Raw genomic sequence first — 26,136 nt, forward strand, 5'->3', positions numbered from 1 at the left:
GAAATGACATTAGAATTGTTTTTATTATTTCATAAAGTCAATGTATACTCTAAAAGCCTGTAATTATTTCAAAATAGCCATTTTCTATGCATCTCTATATCAGAGAGGAGCTAATAAGTATATATACGTATACATATATATATATATATATACTTACTATATATACTTTCTAAGCTTTGTGTGGTCATGTACTGTACAATTTTGTTAAAATTCTGATTACTAATAAAAATATTGAATAGTCTTTACATTAAACCACAAAACACATATAAAATATTTACAAATACTACACATAAAAGTAACATGTGACATGTATTTTTCTATTATTTATTTTTCTCTACAGAGTTATAATTAATTCACAAGAGACAAAATGCAATTAAAAAAAACTTTGTAATGCTCAAATGTGAGAGACAAACCAAGAAAATTCTGTGTACATACACTCCTGCTAATTCTGCAGTGTAAAAAACCCTGCACAATTAAATGGCAGATTGCTACACCGCTCCCTAACAAGAGGGCAAACTGATACTGCAGGCAGCCAGAACAACATAATTAATATAGAATTCCAACTTTATATTAATGGTTTAATAAGTTAATTAAAATCAAGATCCGCTGAACTTTCTATTTACATCAGTTCAGGCAGCCCAGGAGACGAGGAACTCCACTTTAGGGACATATGTGACTCTTTGAGCTTCTGTCATCCAGGTGCCATTTCTGACGCAGCACATGTGCACTAACAGTTGGCAAGGAAGAAAAGATTACTGTGGCTGTATGTGCAGATAGTCTCCCTAATGACATGAAATATGTCTGGAAAGAAAGCACACTTCCTTTTAAATAGCAATTTTTTATGGCTTTCTGTTCCTTCTTGGATTCTCAATATGATTTTGAGTATGCTTCTGCAAATGGCAATATGTATTTTCTTACAATATACGTAGGATATAATAGATTTAGTGATTTGTAACCGATGGAGTCATACATGTACACTGGAACAAGATCTGGAAAAAAATACATTACCATCTTATTTAACTGTACCATGAATAGGATATGTGCCAGGGCAGAGAGATTTATAAAGTATCAAGTAGTATACATGGTCCTAGATTGCTGGGTAAGGTCTTCTTTTGATGCCCTATGCCACTAGTCACAAAGATATTTCTGCAAACTGACAGTAGCAAGAAGCACATTTTCTAACTGTTCTAGTTTTGGAAATTGGCAATGTGTTTGTCTCCAAAGATGCTCTTATCAGACTTATTTCCTATCCTGTTTTGATTGTTGTTTAGCTAATCTTCATCCAGGTCCAGATCAGAGTCAATATTCGTGGACAGTCGGAGATAAAAGAAGGCATAGAAAGCCAGTAGGAGGGCCAGGATAGCTGCAAGCATGAGGCCAACTTCCTGGAGAAGAGAACACAGCAGACTTGAGCTGACGAAGAGAGGTCGGCTTCAGCACATACAGTAGCAATACAACTTACTCCATGGTGTAGGATAGATAATGTCAGCTCAATCCGTATCAATCAGTAATCTATTTTTCATCAACAAGATGTACTGCAATAGCAAACACATAAGTGTGTGTGGCATTTCTATTACGATTTTTCTAGGAGTAAAGTTTAAATTTATTGTTTTAATATGTTTTCTTAATTTTATCATCAAAATTTTAAGTACTATCAGTGGAGTTTGTGCTTATATTGTCCAGTTGTTACATGAGTACATGTAACTGTTATTTTAACTATTATGTTATTCATTAGTGATGTAACTTACCAGAAGATATTTTACAAATTATCACTATTGTGTATTGCGAAGAAACGACCATGATAATTGATTTTAAGAAATAGATGCTATACAAGCATAATCATTCACACTTATTTTGAGATTATTATAGAATTATGGACTATCTTTCTTCCCTCTCCCCTTCCCTCATCTGTCCTTATATCCCTCCTGCTCACTTCCACACTCAGCAACTGCTTTATTAAGCTTTCACTGTTATTAAGCTTTGTCTTTCTTTTTCTCTGCTTCCTCCCATCCAAACCCTTCTTTTTTGTTTTGATTTTTTAAGGTAAGCTAACCTCTAACTTGGTAAATGGCTGACTGTGCCCTCCAGCCCCTGTTCTTCCTTCCTCAGAGTGCAGCCCAAGTTCAGGGATTGTAGGTTTGTGCCAACATTCTGCTTTTTTAGAACCCTGAAATCTGTAAATTACAGAGTGGGGAACAAAAGTGAACACTAAGCTCTTAAGACATAAACTAGTGCGATTCACTTTAGCTTAAAAGACAGGGATTATTTGCTACCTTTGGTATTTTGATGTTAATTTTATTAATCATTAGTATTAAATAAATAATGGATACAATTTAATATACAATAAAAATACATTTCCTTCAAAATAGTAGTGTGTGTGTGTGTGCTGTAAAGTAACCTTCTCGTTATTAGCATGTTATTTTCACTGCACAGGAAGAAAGAACAGAGTCAGTCCATGACCCAGAAGGCTCTAGAATACTTACTGATTTCCACCTTTGTATCACACTGCTTATATTGCTTTGTTTCATGGGGAAGCAATTCATTTGCATTTGTATGAATATATTTTACATTTCATGTGAATGTAAAATAAATAATTCAACATGTGCCACCTAATAAACTTTAAAAATATTAAAATAGATTGGCTGTATACTCAACATGAAATTTCAAGTGAACATAAAAATATGAATAGACATTATGTAAAGATTTTCAGCTTCTTGATTACATTTATTTAAATATCCAAACTATGAAAATAAATATTAATAAAAAAAACCTGTGTCAACAAATTTTGTGTGACTTGATTTTTAAAATATCATTCATCATTGTAATGTCAAATGACAGTGAAATTTTCATTGTTACAGCTGGACCACTTTGACATCTCAAAAGGGCATAGAGGCATCAGACAGGTTTCATTGATCCTCTCCTGTCCACAGCTGTGCTCCCAGGCCCATCTGGGTGAATGGCTACTAATTTTAAGAGGATGTAATAAACAAGTGTCACAGCCACCAACCCCATCTGCTCTGTAAAGTGGACAACAGGACTGATCAACAGCAGCCATTGCTTACATAAGCTCAAAGAAAGAATGATGTTTTTATTCTTGACTCAAGACCTTATTTCTCATCTTACTGGTAATCAATCTTAATGACTGCTTTTCCATCCACTCTCCTTAAGGCAACCTGCTATTTGTTCATTAAATGAGCTCAGGATATTCACAGGTATTAAGAAGACTCTTGACTGCAGAAAGCAGAGAGTATGTATAGAAAGGCCCATATCCTTTAACACTCTCTGGTCAGTTTGTGACATGCAGATGAGTTAAAGATCACTGTGGGCAATGTCACAGTTTCCTCCAAAATGCATTTTCACTGACGCAAACCATGGCGGGTGACTGTTTTGAAATTCCATGCCATGATCAAATCTCAAAATTAACCTTTGAGAATGCTGGAGGCTGTGACCATAACCTTAGACACCTGTCGGCATATGACTCCCTTTACAAGTCTTGGCTGCTATTCAGATTTGAACCCGAAATAACAAAAAGAACAAACAACATTTCAAGCTGTTCATCCCAAAGGGATGCTGGCAGCATCTGCCTGACACTGAATAGTTTATTTATGGGGAGAAGCTAAGTTTTCTATCCTATCTCCTTTGTATGACTATGTTTTTCTAATAGACTTTTAAAATTAGCAAACGAAGGTTTGTTTCCTTTTTCATTTTGGAAACACAGGTAAGTGTACTCTATAAGAATTTTAGTGATATGTACCAACATGTGTCTCCGCATTTATGTGTTTATTTCTCATGATTTTTCTTTGGCTATTTTTCTTCTCCTTATTAGTTTGGCCCTATTAAAATTTGTTTGGTTTGTTCATTATTATTATTGTTATTATTATTACTTGGCTACTAGCAAGAGACAAAAGTGTGTGGGTTTGGACAGGAGGGAGGTGTGGAGGAGCTCAGAAGATTTGTGGGAGGGGAAACCATAATCAGAATATACTATATAAAAATTATTTTTAGTAAAAGAAAAATATAAAATTAATTTTAATGATGGAAAAATTAATCTTCTATTTAAAAACAACCAAGTATGAACATTGACTATAGAAATCCCTTTCAGTGCTGCTCAGCCTCTGTATGTCTTAAATTAAGATACTGAGTCACGTATAGGAAGTATAAAAAGTAAGAGTGGTTTTTAAATTACACGTGAATTCTACTTAATATGGCACATTCATGTATTAAGCTGAAACTACTTTTCCTCCAAAATGTTTTCTATTACTCAGTCATACATTTACAACAAGGCACCAAAAACTTTACAAGGTAAATGCCCCACTTCCCAACTCTTCCTACCTCAAGGCTCAGTACACTTGTAACATGGTGATTCAATGGAGGTGAATCCTGCACACTCTTTTCAAGACAATCATGTCTTATTCATCTCCTTCCAGAGATTCTACAACATTGTAATAGCTTATAGAGATTTCTAAGAAACACTGGATCAAGTAATACCTATATGGCTTTGATAGTAAGCATCTTAAAAGTGTGTGATGATTTCAAGACTTTCAGTCCTGAATATCCACAATACTAACTCCATAGCAAATCCAAGAGCACTGTGTATCAAATTGCAATGGCTGCACAATGCAAGGTCAGCTGAAGTAGGGAAGGCCCTGACAAATATTCATGGGAAGTCTTCTTATCTAAACTAGACACAGTTTAAGTCTGTAACCACTTAATAGTCACAGATGCCTTTGACATGGCAAGCTCCAGGCTTTCTCTTGCTGTCCCTGTCCTCGTCAGCTCTGTGGACACCTGTGAGGTGACTCAGAATCTCCATCTCCAAACATAGCTTTTCAGGCTTAATCAGGTCACTCCCAGCAATGGTGAGGGTCACAAGGGGGAGATCGCAGGCCTTTCATTATATGCTTAGTTTGGTAGCCATTGATGTTCTTTTTCTACTCTGTGAAACTCTTTATTTTTTCTGTGGATATAACTCACTCAAAAGTAGCAAAGTAGTAATGTAACATGTCATTATGGTCATCACGTATCAACTGGGTAAGAGTCAAACGTGTTTGATGTTCATTAGTCCTCGGTTGCTTCTCTGACATTATCAATATGGATAAAATCACTCACTAGGGAAATTAAAAAGCATTAAAAAACAATTGCTGAAGGAAACTCTGTTATTTAAAATCCTATGCCAAAATGACAAGGCAATCAAAGTTTGACAGGACAAACTAATCACTATGCTAGATTTGAAATGCAAGACACCTTCATGGTTCTGATTCTTAAACTTTTCCTATCACAGCAATGGCCTCAGACATATTTATTCAAGGCAAATAATAGTTTTTGATTCTCTAGACTTAGCACTCAGAATGATATGTTAGATTATTAAAATATGTATCTATATTAGATACTTTCAGTACATACTTTATATTGTGAAACAAAGATAAGAAAAATTCATTTTTCATAGTTTTTAAAGCACAAATTAGCTAATAGTACTGTGTACTAGACTTTAACTTATAATCAGAACACAATAATTTCTTCTAAGCAAACCAAAAGAATAACAGCAAACTAAATAAGGGATATGTATAAAAATGTGGTATATAAATATATAAATGGCTGAATTCTTTCATAAATTTTAATATATAACTATTCATTAAACTATGTTAGAAATATATTTTGTTACATTATCATTTCCTTTAAAAATGCCTAGTATATTATGAAACAAAAAAACAAATATTAACTGCTTCCTTTGGGGACAATGTTAAAATTGTTCCTACTATAAGATTCAAATCACCATGGGACCAAACAGAAAATAAATGCTAAGCATTGCTTTTTAAAAATTCATACCATAGTGTATTTTACAAATGAATGCAACTTCATGTATATTTGAAAAAATAAGAAGTTTTTCTTTTAAATAAAAAATATTTTATCATTAAAACCTATATCAGAACAGCAACTGAGGAGACTGTGCTGTGCAAACAGCACATCACTCAGTAAGGCTGGATCAACATCAGCAATCAGAAGCAAGAGGAAGGCAGTGCTTCATGATCATAATAGCAAGTTCTGGAAGATAACCAAATAGATCATCTGGCAGCTGAACAGCTGTTACAGCTTGCTGGTAATACCGTGGCATTTGTTATAAGCTATAACTTAGAAAAATTGATTTTTTATCTGCCAGATGAAAACCCAAATCTCCTTTTAACAGTTTAATTTTTAAATAAAATATTTGTATTGGTCATTTTTACTTTACACACTTGGTAGCTTTGGTTCCAAACGCCTTCTCCTGCCCAGCTTACTTCATCCTAAATCCTTGGTGAACATTTGATGGGAATAATAGTGAAAGTGACTTTGGCTTTGTCAGCACAGTGAACTAGGATCTGCTGACATCATTCTCAGTAGCATTTATCCCACATAAGCAGATAAACACTGGTTTGCCAAAAGGACAAGTTTGAGAATGTCATTAGAATTTCATTATACAGAGTCCTAGAGACAATAGAAAGACAGCAATATTACAACAGTAATATAAGCTAAGGTGTAGGGAAATTTACTAAAAGTTAAAGAATCTGATGAATCCCACAGACATGACTGAGATGTTTGAACAATAATTATAACAGCTAGAATAGTAACTTTAGGAATAACTTATTTTCTATGTACTGTTTATGTTATATACTTTAACTATACCTTTTGAGAGCCCTCAAAATGTCAAGATGGTAAAGATGTTTTGAAGTAAGTAAATTATTTCCAAACCCTTCATTTTTGATGCTATATTGAAATCTCTCCTAGCTTAAGATGTCCAGAATTCAAAACTAATAATTTTACACAACTAAGTCAGTTGTATAAAATGTGTAAAATGAACAGGCATACACACATCAAATTATAAATTTATGAAACAGAAGTATACCTTTATGCCTATTGCTGTTTTCTTTGCTTCTGCTTTTAATTTGGTTGCTCGTAAAATAGGTTTGGTTTTTTTATAATCCTGTTTACCTGGAAAAAAATAGTTTCAGACAGTGAGTTATGTTTATGTATAATGTAAAATTCACAGTCACCTATAAAATGTCTAAGAATGTTTGCATAAAGTAAAACATGGACAGAGAACTACACGCTTATTCACAGTTGAGATTAGTTTAAACGTCACTCCAAATCAATGTCCTTTTACTCATTTTGGAAGATGCAGACAAACATCTTGATTTGATGTGCAAAGAATATCAAAGCAAAATTACAACTTTAATTTTTTAAAGACTAAGATATTTACAGTAAGTGCACCTTTTGGAAATAAAAGCACTGATAAATAATATACACATAATTATATTATCATATAATTTTGTAAAGTTAACTTTGTTTTAGAAATTTCAAAATAATTCCTGATAAATTTATTATACTGTGGATCTTCAATATTCAAAGGATTAGTTTAAGAAATATTTGCTGTTTTTTTTTTTCTGAGACTAAAAGTAGAACCTATAAACAATTGCCCTTCTATTACCAAAATTCATTACAAGAAAATACATCCTTTATTTTCATTCCCTTCACCAGAGCACACCTAGACATGACTAGCTATGGCAGAAAACAGCGACATTTAGATTGACACTCAATCTTCTTCACCATACTTCATAGCCAAGAAACAAGCAACAATGAGTTAGTGTCATACAATTTTTGGTTTTGGTATACCATCTGGTGACCCTACTAATAAGAAACATTACTCAGCTTTGGGTGGGTGGGAGGGATAGATTTTACAACAAAAGTATTATTAAAAACACTCTTAAAGAAAATAAGTGGGAATCATGTTAAGTCCAAAAGCTGTAACCCATGATTCTGAGCTCACTCTGCTCGCCTAGACCCACTTAGCCCCTCTCCTCTCATTGGTCCGTTTCCAGAGCTCATGCGCATCTCCCTTATCTAAATGATGCTGTGACTCACTCCAAATATCCTCATTCCCCTCACATGCAAATGAATCTGAAAGCAGTTGATCTAAACTAAAGTATACCATAAAAATTTAATGTGAGATAAATCTGCTGCTTAATGTGTCTGCTAATGATTCAAAAGCACCTTTAAACTTTATATAGATTTTTAGAAGTAGAAATGGCAGAGGAGTGAGGTAAATGGACAGTAATGAAGGAGAAGTTCTACGGTGGAGTCCATTACTCACATACAAGTGCTTCTCTGGCTACAGAGCCATGTGTTAGTTCTTACAGGAAGACGAGTGTGTGGCTCACCCTGCTGCAATGCACCCGCTTTGCATCTAACAGCAGAAACTTAATAACTATTATTTGTTGATGGGGTTTAATGACTTGGAAATGAGTCAATTGTAAAAAAAAATGTATATCAAATGTTCTAAATTTAAATCAAGGAAAAAATAATTTGCAGAAAAACATGATTCTGACCCACTTTAAATTAGCAACATTTAATTTTGCTGAAAAAAAAGGAGATGGAAAAAAACTTGGCAAGTGTTCATTGTGATTTCACATCTCCTCAGTCAAGTAGTTCTTGTCATTATTCCTGCTGCAATATAGACAGTTCAGAATGATGAACATGGCGACAAAGTTCTCCACTCAGGGTTACCAAGCATAGGAAAATCTAAAAATAAATGTGAAAATTTCAGAGATGAGCAGAAAGACAACACTTCTATTCACCTTCCACATGATTTATAACAATCCCAAGGTAAAAAGAGAAAATAAGTATGAATGATGCTTTCAGACGACATGACTCATCAATCATGTATATTATTTTACATAATGTTCTGTTGTAACACCCATCTGATCAGTATCAGGGGCAATGTAACAGTGAGAATTTACCTTTCAGCTTAGGTGCCATGAAACCATTGGTTAAGTTACTTTCCCACCTGTAATCTTTTACAGAACAAACTTCTAGATTATCACTGAGGTGGATGTACACATCTAAATGTGTATTTACAGTAGATGTTATTAAAACGATACAGCTGGCACATTTCCAAACAGCACATCTGACATTAGGTCCCTATTCACCTTACTGTCCATGACACACAACAGCATACACTGCACAAAGCAGTTAGCATTGACAACATGTACAAAGCCTCATCTAAGGTCTTCCAACTCAGGCTATATTTTTCTATTAAGGACAAGAACCTTTAAACACTTGAACATTTTATTTTATGACAGTGTCTTTCTTCTTAAGTAGACCATGCTGTTCTTGAAATCATGGCAACAATCCTCCTGATTTCCCATCCCTAATGCTATAGTTCAGATGTGATCTTCACATATATACGAAATTGATACTCCTATGGCATTAAGACAGAAGCCTTTACCCATAATGGCTGAAAAACTGTAATACACAGAAGTCCCTTGTATTAAGAGTACATGTATTTAGTTATCTAAACTAGATAACCTAGATTTTTTTTTAATGTACAGTATTTAGCTTGCATTTGATTCTGGGTATGCCAATAAAGCAATAGGAGTGGATAGAATAACATAGTGACTACATATGTTTTTAGCATCCATGAGGCCTTGGATTCAATTCCAAGCACCTATAACAGTAAATAAATGCAAATAAATGTCCCAAGTATTTCCAAGACAGTTATTTAAGTTATATACAGGGGAAAACATAAACTGTTAATTGAAGACAATGAAGATAATCATACTGATATATGTGTTAGCATAAATTTTCCCATTTTGGGGTATAGGTTACTTATTCTGCTAACATAATCTTCAGCTCCATTCTACAAATGTCTTAATTTCATTATTTATATTTAAAGATATACCCACTGATGGAATAGTGGCATAAATGTTATGGAAGTCACCAATAATTTTCTGAATGAACCTAATACCAGTTCTTTTAGATAGAAGCCATATCTGGCATGGTTAGTGGAGCCAAGAACCTATGAATAATTAGGTTATAGGCATTTGGAATGAAGCCAATACTATTATTCTGTTAAACGGATATACCCATAGATCAGCATATCTGTCAACAGTCATCAGAGAGGCTTCTTTTTGTAGTAGATGACAATTAATATAAAAACTCCCAACTGGTCAATGTACAGAGATGACGGAATGGTGGATACAGAGAGAAACCTGGAAGTTGGATAGGTAGGGAGAAAAGGAAGGAGAATGCAGATCTCAGAGGAGGTAAGGAGGTACATGTGATCAGAATATATTGCATGATATTGTCAAAAATTAATAAAATTACTAAAAATATGTTTTATATATTCAGTAAAATTAAATATGTTTAAAAACAAGCATTTTCCATAAAAGAAACAAATATTTAAATTAACATCACACATATATATTGAAAACATATTCATAGAATGTTTTCAGTAAAAATCACACATTTTAGGACCAAACTAGTTTTCAATATTCATTCCCCATATCTCATTGTCTTAGCAAAGGATGCAGTAACTTATATGAGGCTCTAAATCAATATATCATCTCTATATAAGCAATTACTTCTTATTTAAAGTAGCAGATGTCTTAATATTACGAGGCCTTAAGTAGGAATTTCCTTAGTTTAATAAAAAACAAACAAAAACCAGACAATTGCTGTTGGCTCTACCCTATTCACATCTTTGTGAGATAGTTGCTCAGGCTCATGTGACTATCTGGTTACTGTTTTATAATTGGTCATTTTTCCAGGAGCACACAGCTCTTCTCTCAGCTCCACACACTGGCCATGCTCACTATCATCACGAGGCAGCGCTACTTCTTCTCAGCCTCCACTGCTTTCAGCATTAATGCTCTGTCTTTTCTGAATGCTGCATAAGCTGCTTATAACTCCATTATGCTATCAAACAGGCCCATGCAGAAAAGCTTCCTAAACTGTTATTCTTGCGATGAGAGTGCAGCTGGTTCTGCTTCAAAGGCGCAGCCTTTCACCTGCAAATGGACCTGCTTCTACACTTATTCCTCAATTCATTGTCTTTTATTTGTGTCTGCAAATCTTTAATTGCCTTTAATTAGAAAAAAAAGTAAATTCAGTGCTTTAATCTTTCAAATACATTCCATCATAATTCTGTCTGGGATGAATACCAAGCTCTATTTGCTGTCTGATCTCTATAACAAAGATATATAATTTATTGTCCATTTATATAGACCACACCAATTAAGATACAATAGAAAAGAAGGGAGATAACAGTCAAAACATTTGAAAAGAAAAATTTGCAATCTAAATTTAATTACTCAGATGAATTATTGGAAGATGAGTTATTTGCAGTTATTTGCCAAGAGCACTGACAAATAATATTTGCTAATCAACAGTAAAGACTTATCTTGCCTTCAACATTTTAGAATAATTTTCAACTGCTTCAAATACCTCCTCTCTTATTCAAAAGTAAAAAATATTTTATAATCTTTTCTTATACTACCACAAGTAAATATAAGACCAAGACAATTTGTCATATAATTTCCAAACTGCGGTACGAGCTGGAATATGATTTTTACTGTATTACATGCACCATATAGCTACAGAAATTTCATTACAAAACCAAAACACAACAGTCTTTTGCAGAGTATCTACAGAAAACTCTAGTGGCTACATCAGCAAACAATTTGCATTTTGATGTCTTAAAGATAAACCAACTTAGAAATACTCCTAAAAATGTATACTTAGAATAATAATCAAGTTAGTGAAATTACTACATAATAAGAAGCAAGTAGAAACATTGATCTATGAAAATATACAAATTTAGCTGTTGTCGGTCACATAAAATGATACCATGTGCTTCCTAAAAGATAAAGGTAATATAATAGTAAAATTTGAATTTTTTTTTAAATTACACAGACATCTGGATTATAGCAAGCAACCCAGTAAACTAAGCCATAAACATGTAAACTCAAGCCAAAATATTTAGATTCATGGTATTATAGAGAGAATTACAACAATTTCCAGTGGTGGGCAGAACATACTGACAGCTATCATAGATTGCAAAGGCCACATCATCTACTAACATCATACAAATAAATAAGCACTAAGATTTATGGTACTAAAAGAAAATAAAACAAAAATGACTAAGCATGAGAAAATAAAACATTCTAGAAAAGTTCCGTAACTATATCAACTATATCTTTTAGCAAGTTTCTAAGTTAAGAATGTTTAAGCAGACAGGGGCACCAATATTAGACATGCCAAAGTGGAACCTGAAAGCCCATGATACCCCAGTCCTTCACACAACACTGCAGGTAACAGAAAAGTGCTGAAGGCAGAAGACACTGTCTTCTTCACCAACTTCTCTTCCAATAATAATGCTCAGAACTAAAAACATACATACAAGTAACATAACCTAGACTGAGCAGGTTACTTTTAGAAATTTATATGCATACACATATACATATGTGCATGTAATGACAATTAATGAAAAAGATTATAAATTTGAAAAACAGCAATGAGGGAGAGAAGCGGGTGGCAGGGAGAAAAAGAAGGAGGAAACATTTTAATTATAATCTAAAAGTAAGAAATTGAAGATATATAAGCAAGTCTTTATTAAGTTCCTTCTGTAAACATCAGTATAGATGCAAATAATAAGATCATCTGCTTTAAGAATATTAAAATTTAATAGATACAAACATATGAGAAATAAGAATACTCAATATGATTTTAAAACTCGATAAACATTACATTTCAGTAAATCTAATGTGACAGAAAAAAACACACAGAATAAATAAAAATCCCAAGAAAGAAAGAAAGAAAGAGAGAGAGAGAGAGAGAAAGAGAGAGAAAGGAAGAAAGAAAAGTAAAAAGAAAGAAATTAAATACTTATAAAAGAAAAAATGTAGTCCAAATATTACACAGCTGTAGAACAGGGAGCAAACTAATAAAGAACATTAACTTTAAATCAATGTAAATTTAAGCTGGAAAATAAACCTCCATTTACAGAAATACATTAAATGTGTTTATGCAAGTAAACATTTTGAGATATATATGTATATATATGTGTATATATATATTGATTTTTATATATGTGTGTGTATATATATATATATATACACATATATATAAATCAAAATTTCAAAATCCAGGTTAAAAAAAGAATGAGAAACATAATTGAGAATTAGACAAAAGCTAGAAGGGAGTTATGAATACTACTTTAAAGTACAAAAAGGCTCAGAAAATAAACAAATAAAAAACTTTTTAAATACTTTTAAGTCACTAAAAAGAAATGGGGAAACAAAAATAAGTATTAATTTGGACATATTAAGCAATAAAATGGATAGAAATGTTTTATAAAAATATATCATTATTTTAGGGCAATTAAATTTTCTTTCTCAAACAATGGAATTTCAATATATATATATATATATATGTAAAACATAATAAGAGATATTAAAATCATAATTAGATGAACAGTGTTGTATCTAAATGTATGATAGTAGTTTTCTTTTAACAGCAGAGAAGATGTTAGCAAGACTGACTACACAGAACAAAGTATCTAGCAAAACCTGATAATACAGAAAACAGTCTTTCCAGCTTTGTATGCAATTTCAGTTGTTACCAGCCTTAGCTGGACTATTATGTCTCTAAGCTTTTGAGCAATTAGAAACAACATCAATAGTAGATACAGAAAAGATATAGACTTTATAGCATTAAAGAATCATCAAATTGCAAAGAAACAGCACGGGAGGAAAAAACTTAAAAATTAGAAACCAACAAAATGGCAAAAGTAATTCATGTTCTATTGACAATTATTTTAAATGTAAACAGATTAAATGTACCAATAAAGAAACAAATAGCTGAGCAGAATTTTAAAAGACACAATTAAATTCATTCAAGATGGGAATCACTTTAGATTTAATGATACATAGGCTGTGTCATTACAGAAACAGAAAAGATATTGAAGAGTGAGAGGAGAGGGGGGAGAGTGAAAGAGGGAGAGAGACAGAGTAGAGAGACACAGAGAGACACACACAGAGAGAGACAGAAAGAGAGAGAACACCAGAGCCAGCTAGCCAGCTAGGAAGCACAGAAATAACTAGGCTTACATCTGACCAAAACAAACTATAAAATCTGTGCTAAAAATGTAACAATGTTATTATACATAAGTTAATTCAATAAAGGGATATAGTAGTTATAAATGTTCCTTTGTCTTCAGAGGATGGATCCAGGACCTTCAGTAGATGCTCATATCCAGGAAAACTCAGATGCTGTCTACAAATGCTGTTAGCATGCAGCTAAAATGCAGACCTCAAAACACCTCTCCATTTCTTATAGTCCCTAATGCAGTACAAAGCCTGCACAATGCTGTTTATTCACAAAATGGGTGACAATAAACAAACCCAATATATGTTAAGGTCAGAGACAATTTTTCCATTCTGACTTGTTGACTCCATCACCTTTGAAACATGTGGATTAAAAAGATATACTTTGTATGCACTAAACTTAAAGTATGTACATATAAAACCATACATATATATGCATGCATAAATCTGTATGTATGTGATAGATAGATAGATAGATAGATAGATAGATAGATAGATAGATAGACAGATAGGAGATAGTTAAATATAGTGGATAGTTAGATATAGTAGATAGATATAGATATAAATAAAGCTAGATAGAGGAAAGAATGGTAGACAAACAAATCATGAAACTCAAAAGATCACTATAAATAGAAATAATTTATTGACAATATGCAGCTTTTTATGGATAGATCATTGAGATGGAAATAGTTAACTTAGAGAATACATCTCATAGATGAACAGAGACTATCCAATTCTGTAGTAGAAGATTACACAGTTTTGAGGGCATGCTTCCATTTTCCAGGATGTATCACATGCTAGGGAACAACAAATTTTACCAAACATAAGGAAACTAAACTCAGTCAACATATCTTTTCTGCTTACAATGGAATTATACATCAGCAAGTCACATGGGAAAATTCACAAATATGATGTGAAAGCAAATAACTGACTTAAATAATCACCAATTTTGGGACATGAAAATTAACAAATTAATTGTGTGCAGCAAAAGTAGGTGCCACAGTTTGAATGTCTTTTTCAAAATTCCTGCTGAAATGTAATTCACAGCCCAAATGTTGCTAATAATTAGAGTCATACAGATCATCAGGATGGGACATAACAGGGCTGGCAACTGTAAGAGCAGAAAGAGACTGAGCTGACTGACTTGGGCTTTCTCTTGGGTTCAACGTCACACCTGATGGCATGTTAAGAAGCATCAAGGTGGCACATGTGACATGCCAGCCAGTGGGTAGCCTCCTGAACATTTCTTCTTCACATACTACTGGCTTTAACTTAGTTTTGTTAAAGTTACAAAGGGGCTGATATAGTATGGAGTGATGTTTGAACTAATAACTACCTGCATTAAAAGAATCATTTTAACTAAACAACCCGAAGTATCTCAAAAATTATGTAAGTATAAATTAAGTGCAAAGTTAGTAGAATGAAGGGAATAATAAATACTAGATAGATGATATATGGACCAAAATGCAATAGGAAAAACATTAACAAAAGAGAGTAGGAATCTTCTAGATTTAGGAAAGTGAACAAATAGCAAAATGAGGAGGGGGGGTATAAACTAAAACATAAAAGACTGTAATAGGCTATCATGGAAATTGTATGCCAACAAACTGATTAACTAGAAGAAATGGAAGTATTTATATAAATATGGGTATATTCCTAGAAACATTTTTTTAGGTCGTGGAACCAAGAAGGAATCAAATATAAATAGAAAACCTAAAGAGACAAAAAACAAATAAAGATATTGAATCAGTGATCAGAAATTTCCTGACGAAAGGCATCCTAGTACCAGATGCCTATACAGATGAATTCTACCAGACATTTAGAAAAGAACCTTCTTCATAAACTCTTTCAAAATATATTAGAAAGAACACGTCATCTCCAAGATAGTTAACTTATATTCTGAGGCTAAACAAAGACAATACAAAGCAAAAATTAATATCTCGAGGCAGAGGCAGGTAGATCTCTGAGTTCGAGGCCAGCCTGGTCTACAAAGTGAGTTCCAGGCCAGCCAGGGCTACAGAGAAAAACCCTGTCTCAAAAAAAAAACCAAAAAAAACCCCAAAATTAATATCTCATATTCATAAGAAAACAGTTGTGCAGATCATCTACAAATTAGTAGACGGTGAATGAAATTTGACACTACACTCAAAATATCATTCACACTGAGCAAATTTCAGCTGTTGAGATTAATTTAAACTGCCAACTCACCTAGATTTGGAAGTACTATGAAATTATACCTCTGTGTTTGTCTGTGAAGATATTTCCAACAATGTTTAGCTGAAGAGAGGATACCTATAATGAACTGTGAGTCCACAAACCATTGGCTGGGCTTTTTGCCTGAATAAGAGGAGACTTGAGCAGTGTTCACATCTCTTTGCTTCTGCCTGTGGGAACAATGTGATCAACTGCTTCTCAGCCCTTTCAATATACCCTCTCTCACATATTAGACTACAGCCTGTGAACCATGCAAGGTGGACCTCTCCTTTCTTAAGTTGCATTTGTCAGATATTTTGTCCCAGCAGTGATCATAGAAACTAACTGAAAATTGGTACCAGGAGAAGGGTTATAGCTGTGATGAATCTGATCCTTTGTTTTGGTGCCTTTGGAATTAATTTGTGGTAAGAATGTGAAAGTGTTTGGATCTGCAGGTAAGACGTGCCCTATAATGTTGTGGTATAGCTTGTCTGACAATTTTGGGGATAGCTCAGAGACTAGAATGCTAGCTAGCGGAGAGTGGAGGTCCCGTCCATGAAGTTTCATCAACAAATACAATATCTGAAATGGAATAGAGGCCTATCAAGTTGTCCTCTGCCAAAGAATCTTACTTAATTCTAGAGCCCACAGCCTGATAACATGAGGCAACTGAGTTAAGAAGTAATATGTATACAACAACTATAAATGAAAAAAAAGGAGGCTTTGAACTTAGAGCAATGGGAGAAATAGGGAATTGGGGAGGAGCAAAAGGAAAGAAATGAAGTAATTACAGTATAATCTCAAAAGGAAAAGGATTCAAAAAAGAAGAGATGGATCTCTTCGGTTCTTAGCAAGCTGAAGGACAGAAATGGGGACATGCAAATCAAAAAGTGCAAAGCTGTGGCATCTAGAGCTCTAACATGGCTACATTTAATAATATTGTGTCATGTTAAACAGAAAATTGATGAGTAGATTTAGGTGGGTTTATCTTATACAAAAGAGGCAATAATGGGGAATAATTGATACTTTAATTGGATTTGCAATAGCCACATAACATTGATATGTGTATGTGTGCATATATAAATAGATATACATTTTATATGGCTAATACAAAATACAAAAATTTATTCATTGGCCTATGCATTCTTATTTTTGTTTTTTAATTTGTATGTTTTTGTAATTATTTAAATTTATGTAGTGCATGTTTTGGGAGTATTATAAAATGTGTATTAATTTTTAACAGTTATTTCACTTATTTTATCTGAATCCATTGACACTTTTTTATTTTACAATTACTTAAAGAGGTTCTAATGCTTCATTGAATTTTGTTTAAATATGAATGGGCAAAGGTATAGAGAAGAGGAAGAGAGTGTTGTGTTGATCAGAGGAAGTGCTTGTTTAACTTCCGATTTCTACTTTATTACACTTAAAAAAAATAATTTGTTCCTCGGCTACAAATTCTCTAAAATCTCAGGCTTTTCCTTGTGCACTGACTAGTGCATGAGCATTCTGTGAGCAAATAGTTTGTGTGCTCATAGAACACAAGCATGTGTTCAGGGGCAAGCTGCTTCCAGCTCTCCCTAGTTGTGCTACATTCTCTCTAGATAGCCATATTCCCCAAGGGCTCTGCCTACTCTCTGAGGGTATGCTTGGAACCTTAGTTGACAAAGCCTTGCATCTTGTCTCTAGTAAGTCTTTACTCATGACTCCTGGGAAGTTCCTTTTCTTTCTAAACACAGTTCTACATGTGAATTGACATTTATACTTTATTTAGCAATTTTAATGAAGTATTCTGAAAATACAAACCAGTGTCGTCGTGAGGCAAAAGAAGTAAATATTTAGGTGACTATAAAGGGATAAATTATGAGATGATAATATGTAAAGTCCTGTAAAACAGCATCTATTTATAAAATAACAATATTCATTTTGCTTATGTTCAATTGATAAAACTCCCACAGCACTTGAAAGAGCAAACACATGAAGTATATCCTTTGCTAGGAAGCGGTTTTATGTTTGCCTTCCGCCTAAAGCCCTGTAAGGTACTCCTTTCTTCTTGGGAGAACACGTGAGTCATGTACATTCTAGGAAATGGAGTCTTTAACCGACACCGCCTGGTTTTAGCTTCTGTCTGCAGAAGCTCATTGCTTACCTATTTGCTTTCTGTACTGATCAACAGGAAGTTTTGTACTGGAAGAGTCTTTTCTACCCATCTTTGATCTCCAAAATACCTGCTAAAAAGAAAGACAACCATTATAATGAAACACATTTTTAAAAAGTATCTAAAAAAAAAAACCTCCCAAAGATTTCCTTAAAATCATTTTTAAAGCAATGAGTAAAAATGATGCCAACTTCACTTCAATTAAATATATACAAAAGAAGACAAAACTCTTCAAGTAAATTATCAGCTATACAATTACTAGTGATAAAATCTTATTCATTTATTCTAGGTCACATTAATTTCATCAAGAACTAAGCTCAATTAAACCAGAATATTAGAGAAGCATCTGTAATGCAAGTTTCTCTGCAGTTACCCACTGTGTTACACTGAATGGAGGGGCTAGAGTATGGCACTGACTGGCTTCAATTTTGTTTGAGAATGCCTCGCGAGTGTGGCCAGGGTGGACGTGTAATGCAGCAGCAGAGAGCACCGCCCTGTGATTATTCTCACATTTGCAGTATGTGCTCCTCTATCTAATCCTCAAATCAGTGCTCACATTCTGTTTTTATTAAATTTAACTGCTGCACCAAAAACTATCCTCTTCTCACCAAATCTACACTTACTTCCTATTTTCACTGTTAGACAATACTGCTTAGCTTGAATTAAAATAGTAATTACGTTGTTATTACAAGAACTGGAATGTATCATTTTCAAGCATAAGTATGAAAAACTCGCAGGCATGACCATCTTTGCTCTCCTCTACCTAAAGCAACGGGATATAAATGAGCCTCAGACAAATTTAGAAGGCCCCATTTCTAGGAGTGGAGGAAGTATTTTTAATAACTTGCCATCCTTGAAAAAAGAATTTAATTCTTCTGTGCATTGGTAGTATTTGTGGGTCCTATTTACTATAGTCACAAATGTTCACGAACACAATGCAAACACCTGTGCTCAGAAGTTGTACCTTGCTCCTTCTGGTGTAATTATGTGTGAAAAACATGGTCAAGCAAGAAGTCACTTTAGGACTAAAACCACAAAGGACTTTCCTTCTTTATTATTGTTAATAAAATATATATGCATACATATATAAATATAGTCTGCCTTGTCTGTTAAGTGTGACCTGAGTGTTCATAATTTCAGGACTGACTTCTTTGTACTGGGTACCAATTAGGAGCCGTATTCCTGGGAGAGGCTAACTCCCCCTTCCTGAGCAGTCATTTGCTGCCTGTGTCTAGGGAAGGGTGGAAAGGAAGTAGATAAGTTCTATAATTATATTTTAATTAAAAATTAGTAAGTAGAAATATATAAAGGCACAGGAGTTCTAAGATCTTGAGGTTTAAGAGGCTTGAAAAACTAATTTCTACAAAACAGATTGGAAGAAAAAACTGAAAAAAATATTGAAGATCAGTTTGAAAGTCAGTTAATATTTCTCATCTGAGAGGGCAGGGAGAGAGAAATGGAAAACAGAGGGATATAGAGACAGTAGAGGAGAATGTGAGAGAAAAAGGAGAAAAGAGAAAGAGGAGAGAGAGAGGGAAGGAGACAGAGAGAAAGGAGAGAGGTGGGAGAAGGGAGATGGGGGAGAGAGGAGAGGGGGGAGAGAGGAGAGGGGGGAAGGGGGAGAGGGGGAAGAGGGGGGAGAGGGGGGAGAGGAAGAGGGGGAGATGGGGGAGAGAGGGGGCACAGAGGATGGGAATTACTTTGCCTTGAATCTATTATTTCAGGTTATCTCTGAATAGAAATTAGAGGAACTTCTGCCCAGAAGTTCCAAAGAAGTTCCAAAGAATAGACAAAAAGCCAATGGAATTATATTTAGGAAAGTAAATGTGACAAAATTACACACATAGGCACACAAAATTACAGGCACATAGAACTCCCTATAAGTGGTTATGAAGACTGGCAAAACCTGAGAAAACTATTTCCTAAGGAAGATACTATTTTAAGCACAGGATTGCATGAATGAAAGCAGGCTGTGGTCCTTATTCTCTGAAGATGCTGAGAGTGTCATGGGAGGAGGAGACATCCAAAGGAGGTAGTCACAGACACAAACACACACAGGAGTTTCTCTAAAATGATCATGATTTAGTTAGAAACAAAATCTCCCCATGGGTGATACTAGGAAGGGCAGGGGTAGGCTGAAACTTTCATAATCTGCAAACCTTAAGGAGCTCAGGACAGAATTTGAGATAGGACAATCTGTTCTAGTCTCTCAGGTTTGAACTGGATTAATAAAAGGGGAGCTCTTTCAGGCTCTAAATAAACAGAATTTTCCTAATGGGTTTTATTAGGGTTCTCAGATATCAAGTACTTCAAAGTCGGTTCAAGTTAAACTACATTCTTTATGCATCCTCACAGAAACAGCCAATAAGGATATCAACACAGCAAAAGGACATAACTTCTACTCATGTATAAGAAAACTGAAAACTCATCTAAAAGCTTTTTTTTCTTATAATAATAACCTTCAGATATATTATAGGTATAACAATACCTAGGAATATAAAATATCTACTGATAAGATAAAGTCAAATAAATTAAGTCTTTATCTCTAACAAAACACAGAGTTATTACATCTAAGATGATACACACCTATAGTTTTCTAAATGAAACTAAGATATTACTAAAGCCTATATAGTCTTACTTTTTATAAATCAAAACATTAAAAATAGTTCTGTCAAGACAAGCCATAAATAATGTCAATAGATATAATATATTCATATAGCAGTTCTATTTTGCATAGTGTTTGCATTTATTAATAGTAAAGTGGAGTCATTATTTTAATCTTAATTGTGTGGAGCTTGAAGACATATCAATTTCAAGAGAGAAGTTAGCTTGCATGAATAGAAACACAAGATAATAATATTTCTTCAATGTAATTTTGTTCCTTCATGGAATACGCTTAAGATAAACACACAAAGCACAGGAAATTGCTAAGTCTGTGCAGCAAATGGCTGTTCACACACAGCCCTGCATCCTGGTCCCTATACTACCCTTGTATTCTCATCATCTAACAAAAGGAACACCTAAGAGATCCATGATGTATTAATTAATTACTTGTAGTAATAAAAAACAGTATCTTAAACTGAACTTTATTAATTTCCAAATGTGCTTTTAATAATATTATGACAAAATGTTAACCAATCTAAATGGTTGGAATCTAAGTGTCTGTAGGCTGGAAACAGAAAAGAAAGTATTACACATATAAACATACTATAAATAATATATATATAAAACTATTGTACATAAAATTATAAATATCTTAGGAATCTTAAAGATCTATATAAAACACAAAAGCTAGCTTTAACTATTATTTCTAATTATTTTAGTGATTGCTAATAATACTTGATCAGAATTATAAAAATTCAACTTTCTTATTTTGTTTGAAATAATTATATTCTATTCTTTAAAGCCAAACCACATTTAGCCAGATGATGAGTAAAAAGCAATTAAAAGCCTAAAACCCACTTTGAGCATGACTAAATTTTGTTAGGCAAAACAAGCATAAAATGGTTTAATGTGTTTTGCTTTACTCATAAATGCTTTGACTCTATTGAAAATGACCTAAAGATATGCACATTCATCTGTATAGCACAAACTGTCAGTGTTTCAGACATCTAGAATCTATAAAATGTTCTGACTGTGTTTTGCTCTTCAAAGCTTTGCAGTAATCAACATTCATTTCTATTGCTTTGATGGCATGATAGCAAACTCCCAAGAAATCCAGGGAGACACTGGCATATACTGCCACGATTTCTAATAAGACAGCTATTTGCATATGAGATCAGCCATGATTTAAAACGTGTTGTGATAGATGTGGAAATGGAATAACAGATTTATATTAGCGTGTGCAATACCAAGATTGTATTCACAATTTAATTCCTTAGAGACTGTGTCTCATCACCTTCTCTTATAAAGAACACTGCATTCCCCGAGGAGGTAACTTGCTCTGAGACCCAGCTCAACTAAAATATGGATTAATAAGCTGCTATTTATTATTTATGAATTTTGCTGTAGGAATGATTTCAGATTAAATCATCAGAGAACTTTTTATCCTTCTTGAAACTTGATATCATATTTAAAAAAGAATAAATGCCAATGTTATTCAAAACATAGACCACATATTAAAATAATTCATAATTAAATTTGTTAGTTAATTAAAATTTTGCACTCTAGAAGTTTTAAAAATGAAGATGTAATTATTGTTTATATATGGCTTCCTAACTTGAATTAAACAGAAATTTGTATTATATGTAGGTTTAAACATATTTTGGGTCATTTACTTGGACTGAGATAAGGTTCAGTGATCAAGTGATCATATTCTGTGGCAGAGGACCCCAGTTTCTTTCCAGCACCCATGTTGTGCAGTTCACAGCTGCCTGTACCTCCAGCTGCTGCAACACCTGATGCCTCTGACCTCCATGGGCGTGTACACTCACATGTGCATATCTGGTTTCACCTCCATTCACACAAAAGAAATCTTTAAAAGCAAAGGATTAATATCTCAATCACATTGAAATGACATCATATATATATATATATATATATATATATATATATGTGTGTGTGTGTGTGTGTGTGTGTGTGTGTGTGTGTGTGTGACATGCTTGGCCCATTGAAAGTGGTACTATTGGGAGGTATGGCCTTATTGGAGGATGTGTGGCCTTCTTAAAGGAACTATGTCTCAGTGAAGGCAGACTCTTAGAGCTCCTATGCTCAAACTCCATCCAGTATGGAATGAGAGCCTACTCTAGGTTGCCTTCAAAAGACAATCTTCTTCTGGCTGCCTTTTGATCTCGATGTAGAACTCTTAGAACCTGTCGTACCATGTCTGCTTACACACTGACATACTTTCCACCGTGATGATAATAGAATGAACCTCTGAAACTGTAAGCCAGTCCCAAGTAAATGTGTTCCTTTATAAGAGTTAACCTTGTTCATGTTGTCTCTTAACAGCAACGAAACCCTAAATAAGAACTAAGAACATATATATATATATATATATATATATATATATATATATATATATATATACACATACATATATATGTATATATATGTGTGTGTGTGTACACACATACACACACACACACACACACACATTCTCTAGAAGTAGAAGTCTGGATTATTAATGGTACCATTTAGGGAAGGTCTGAAAAATTTAGTCATGTTCATAGTGTTCAAAACATTTTATAAAGCCTTAAAAGACAAAGTGTAAAAGTAGGAAAATCAAATCAAAGCTGTTATATATTTTCTACTTCCCCTAAAAAAATTAAATCCAGATTGTGACATTCAAATTCATATCAAAACATAGGTTATTAAAATATTGAACTTCCCGGGCGGTGGTGGCACATGCCTTTAATCCCAGCACTTGGGAGGCAGAGGCAGGCAAATTTCTGAGTTTGAGGCCAGCCTGGTCTACAAAGTGAGTTCCAGGACAGCCAGAGATACACTGAGAAACCTTGTCTTGAAAAACTAATAATAATAATAATAATAATAATAATAATAATAATAAATATGTAACTCTTTACCACATAAAAAATTAATATCTTAGCATCATTCCTAATAGAGAGACACTAACCTATGAGAATTCATAAGACATCAAGTTATATTTAAGTCATCCAAGTGAGGATGCATTATTCCCACTTAGGTTAATTCTTTGAATAGTTCTTCTTGTTTCCATTTGGTTGATTTCACCCCTGAGTTTGATTATTTCCTGCCGTCTACTCCTCTTGGGTGAATTTTCTTCCTTTTTTTTTCTAGAGCATTTAGGTGTGTTGTCAAGATACTAGTGTGTGCACTCTCTAGTTTCTTTTTGGAGGCACTCATAGCTATGAGTTTCCCTCTTAGAAATGCTTTCATTGTGTCCCATAGGTTTGGGTATGTTGTGGCTTCATTTTCATTAAACTCTAAAAAGTCTTTAATTTCTTTCTTTATTCCTTCCTTGACCAAGGTATCATTGAGAAGAGTGTTGTTCAGTTTCCACGTGAATGTTGGCTTTCCATTATTTATGTTGTTATTGAAGATCAGCCTTAGTCCATGGTAGTCTGATAGGATGCATGGGACAATTTCAATATTTTTGTATCTGTTGAGGCCTGTTTTGTGACCAATTATATGGTCAATTTTGGAGAAGGTCCCGTGAGGTGCTTAGAAGAAGGTATATACTTTTTTTTTAGGATAAAATAGAACTGAGAATCTTTAATGAAAACTGTAGAGTGAATGATTACTGAGATGGAGGCTACTTTGTTCGAAGGTTGCCAATGTGCAAGACTATAATATGGCAAATAAATAAAGTAACTAAGAGAAAAGATAAAGTTTCCACTGTAAATGTAGATAGTGAAGGAATCTGGATATGGCCACAGATAAGAGTAGGCACAGAGAGAGCCACATGCACGCTTGGACAGAGACTCTGAATTGAGACTAAGGAAGGATGGAGATGTCCACAGATAATAACAAGAACGTTGAAAGGCATTACAGTTACGTGCACTAAAGAAATAAAATGGGGGTCTTTGGTTGACTTTTCTTTCTTGTTTAATTCATTATTTAAAAATAAGTAACAAAGTAGTAGAAATGTGGAAATAAGATGATTATCCATGTATTAATTCATAGGTAAGCTTAGTGGCACAATGGCCCTTAATTCCAGAACTTCAGAGGGAGAGGAGGAATATCAGGAATCCAAGGTCAGTCTTGAGGTCCAGCTAGGTTACTAAAATAATGTCAAAAACCAAAACCTACACAAATGAACAAAAAGACTGGAAATGGTGTTTCTTCTGAGAATCTGGTTAAATGAAAAAACAAATAACTTGCACAAGGATCTAAGGATTTCAAGAATATAAAAATACACCAGAAACCAGTGAAACAGCAGGAGTGTACATGAGACATGAGTATCCACAGGGGGACATAGGACTGGATGGGCCTTACCAGAAAGGGAGTAAGAGAAAAAGGACTGTGTCCTTTCCTGAATTAGATTTCTCTCAAGACTACACAGAATCCCGGTACCTTACATGAGTTATCTAGGGGCTAGGTTGAATGGGGAAATCCAATCCTTCTGGGAAAGGTTAGCTAGATAAAAGTCAGCCCCACAGAGGAAAGTCTCTAGTCTCAAGGGGCAGGGACACTGTTCACCAAGCAGGAGTAGAGGCTCAAGGTAGGCAATTGTCAAAATATCTGTTCATCAGTCGCATAGTACCCACAGAGAGCCAAGTTCCCAGGACCTCCCCATCCCTGCTAGATCAGAATCCCAGAAACAAAGACTTACAGAGAGTCAGTGCTGTTTTGCTTTTAGACTTCCAAACTAATACTTGTCAGCATCAAACCCATTGACCACTGCTTCGTCTTTATCAGGCTCACAGAAATACTTCTCCATGTGATCATGTGCAAAGTATGATGCTTGACAGCAGGCTGTAACATCCTTCAGCCTTCTTGGTGGGTGACAGCCTGCTTGAGCAGTATGACTAGATTGTTGAGGCTTTTAATTTTGATAGGCTTTCTGAATGCAGCAGGAACTCATTAAAAGATTTTATGCAGTGAGGAAACCAAATTCAATATATATGTTTACTACCATTCCATAGACTGGGAATTTTGAAGCGAATAAACTTAAGAGATAATAAGGAACTTTCAAAGGTAGTCCACCAAGCAAACAGGACATACACACATACACATAAAATGATACCTGTGAGCTGGCTTTTTAGAACTGAGAATCAGCCTAGATATGTTCGGGAGGCAGAGAAACTGATTCTAAACTTCAAGAATGGTTTATCAAAATACCTCATCTTCTCCATAGAGAATACTAAGCAAGGCTGCGAGATGGCTAAGTACATTCAACAAACACCTACTCCTTACCAGAATTTACAAAAGTAAGTGGTCATGCAAAAT

The 26,136-nt window shown here is 34.1% G+C and overlaps 1 protein-coding gene across 2 annotated transcripts in view; it reads right to left on the reverse strand.

The window, feature by feature from the left end:
* Nucleotides 1–308: 308 nt before the first annotated feature.
* The window catches only part of Triqk (triple QxxK/R motif containing), a 59,177-nt gene continuing 33,349 nt past the window's right edge, over nucleotides 309–26,136 (reverse strand). The window contains exons 3-5 of one of the 2 annotated variants that reach the window (XM_021161347.3): nucleotides 18,259–18,337; nucleotides 6,881–6,966; nucleotides 309–1,385 (exon numbers count right to left, since the gene is read on the reverse strand). In XM_021161347.3, coding sequence (XP_021017006.1) covers nucleotides 1,272–1,385; nucleotides 6,881–6,966; nucleotides 18,259–18,319 — 261 coding nt within the window. In that variant the 5' untranslated portion in view covers nucleotides 18,320–18,337 and the 3' untranslated portion in view covers nucleotides 309–1,271. Of the gene's footprint in view, nucleotides 1,386–6,880; nucleotides 6,967–18,258; nucleotides 18,341–26,136 lie in introns of both variants that reach the window. The other variant, XM_021161346.3, reaches the window with a different exon arrangement.

This window comes from Mus caroli, unplaced genomic scaffold, assembly GCF_978045245.1.
Source record: "Mus caroli unplaced genomic scaffold, Mus_caroli_1 scaffold_6, whole genome shotgun sequence".
Classification (NCBI taxonomy): Eukaryota; Metazoa; Chordata; class Mammalia; order Rodentia; family Muridae; genus Mus; species Mus caroli.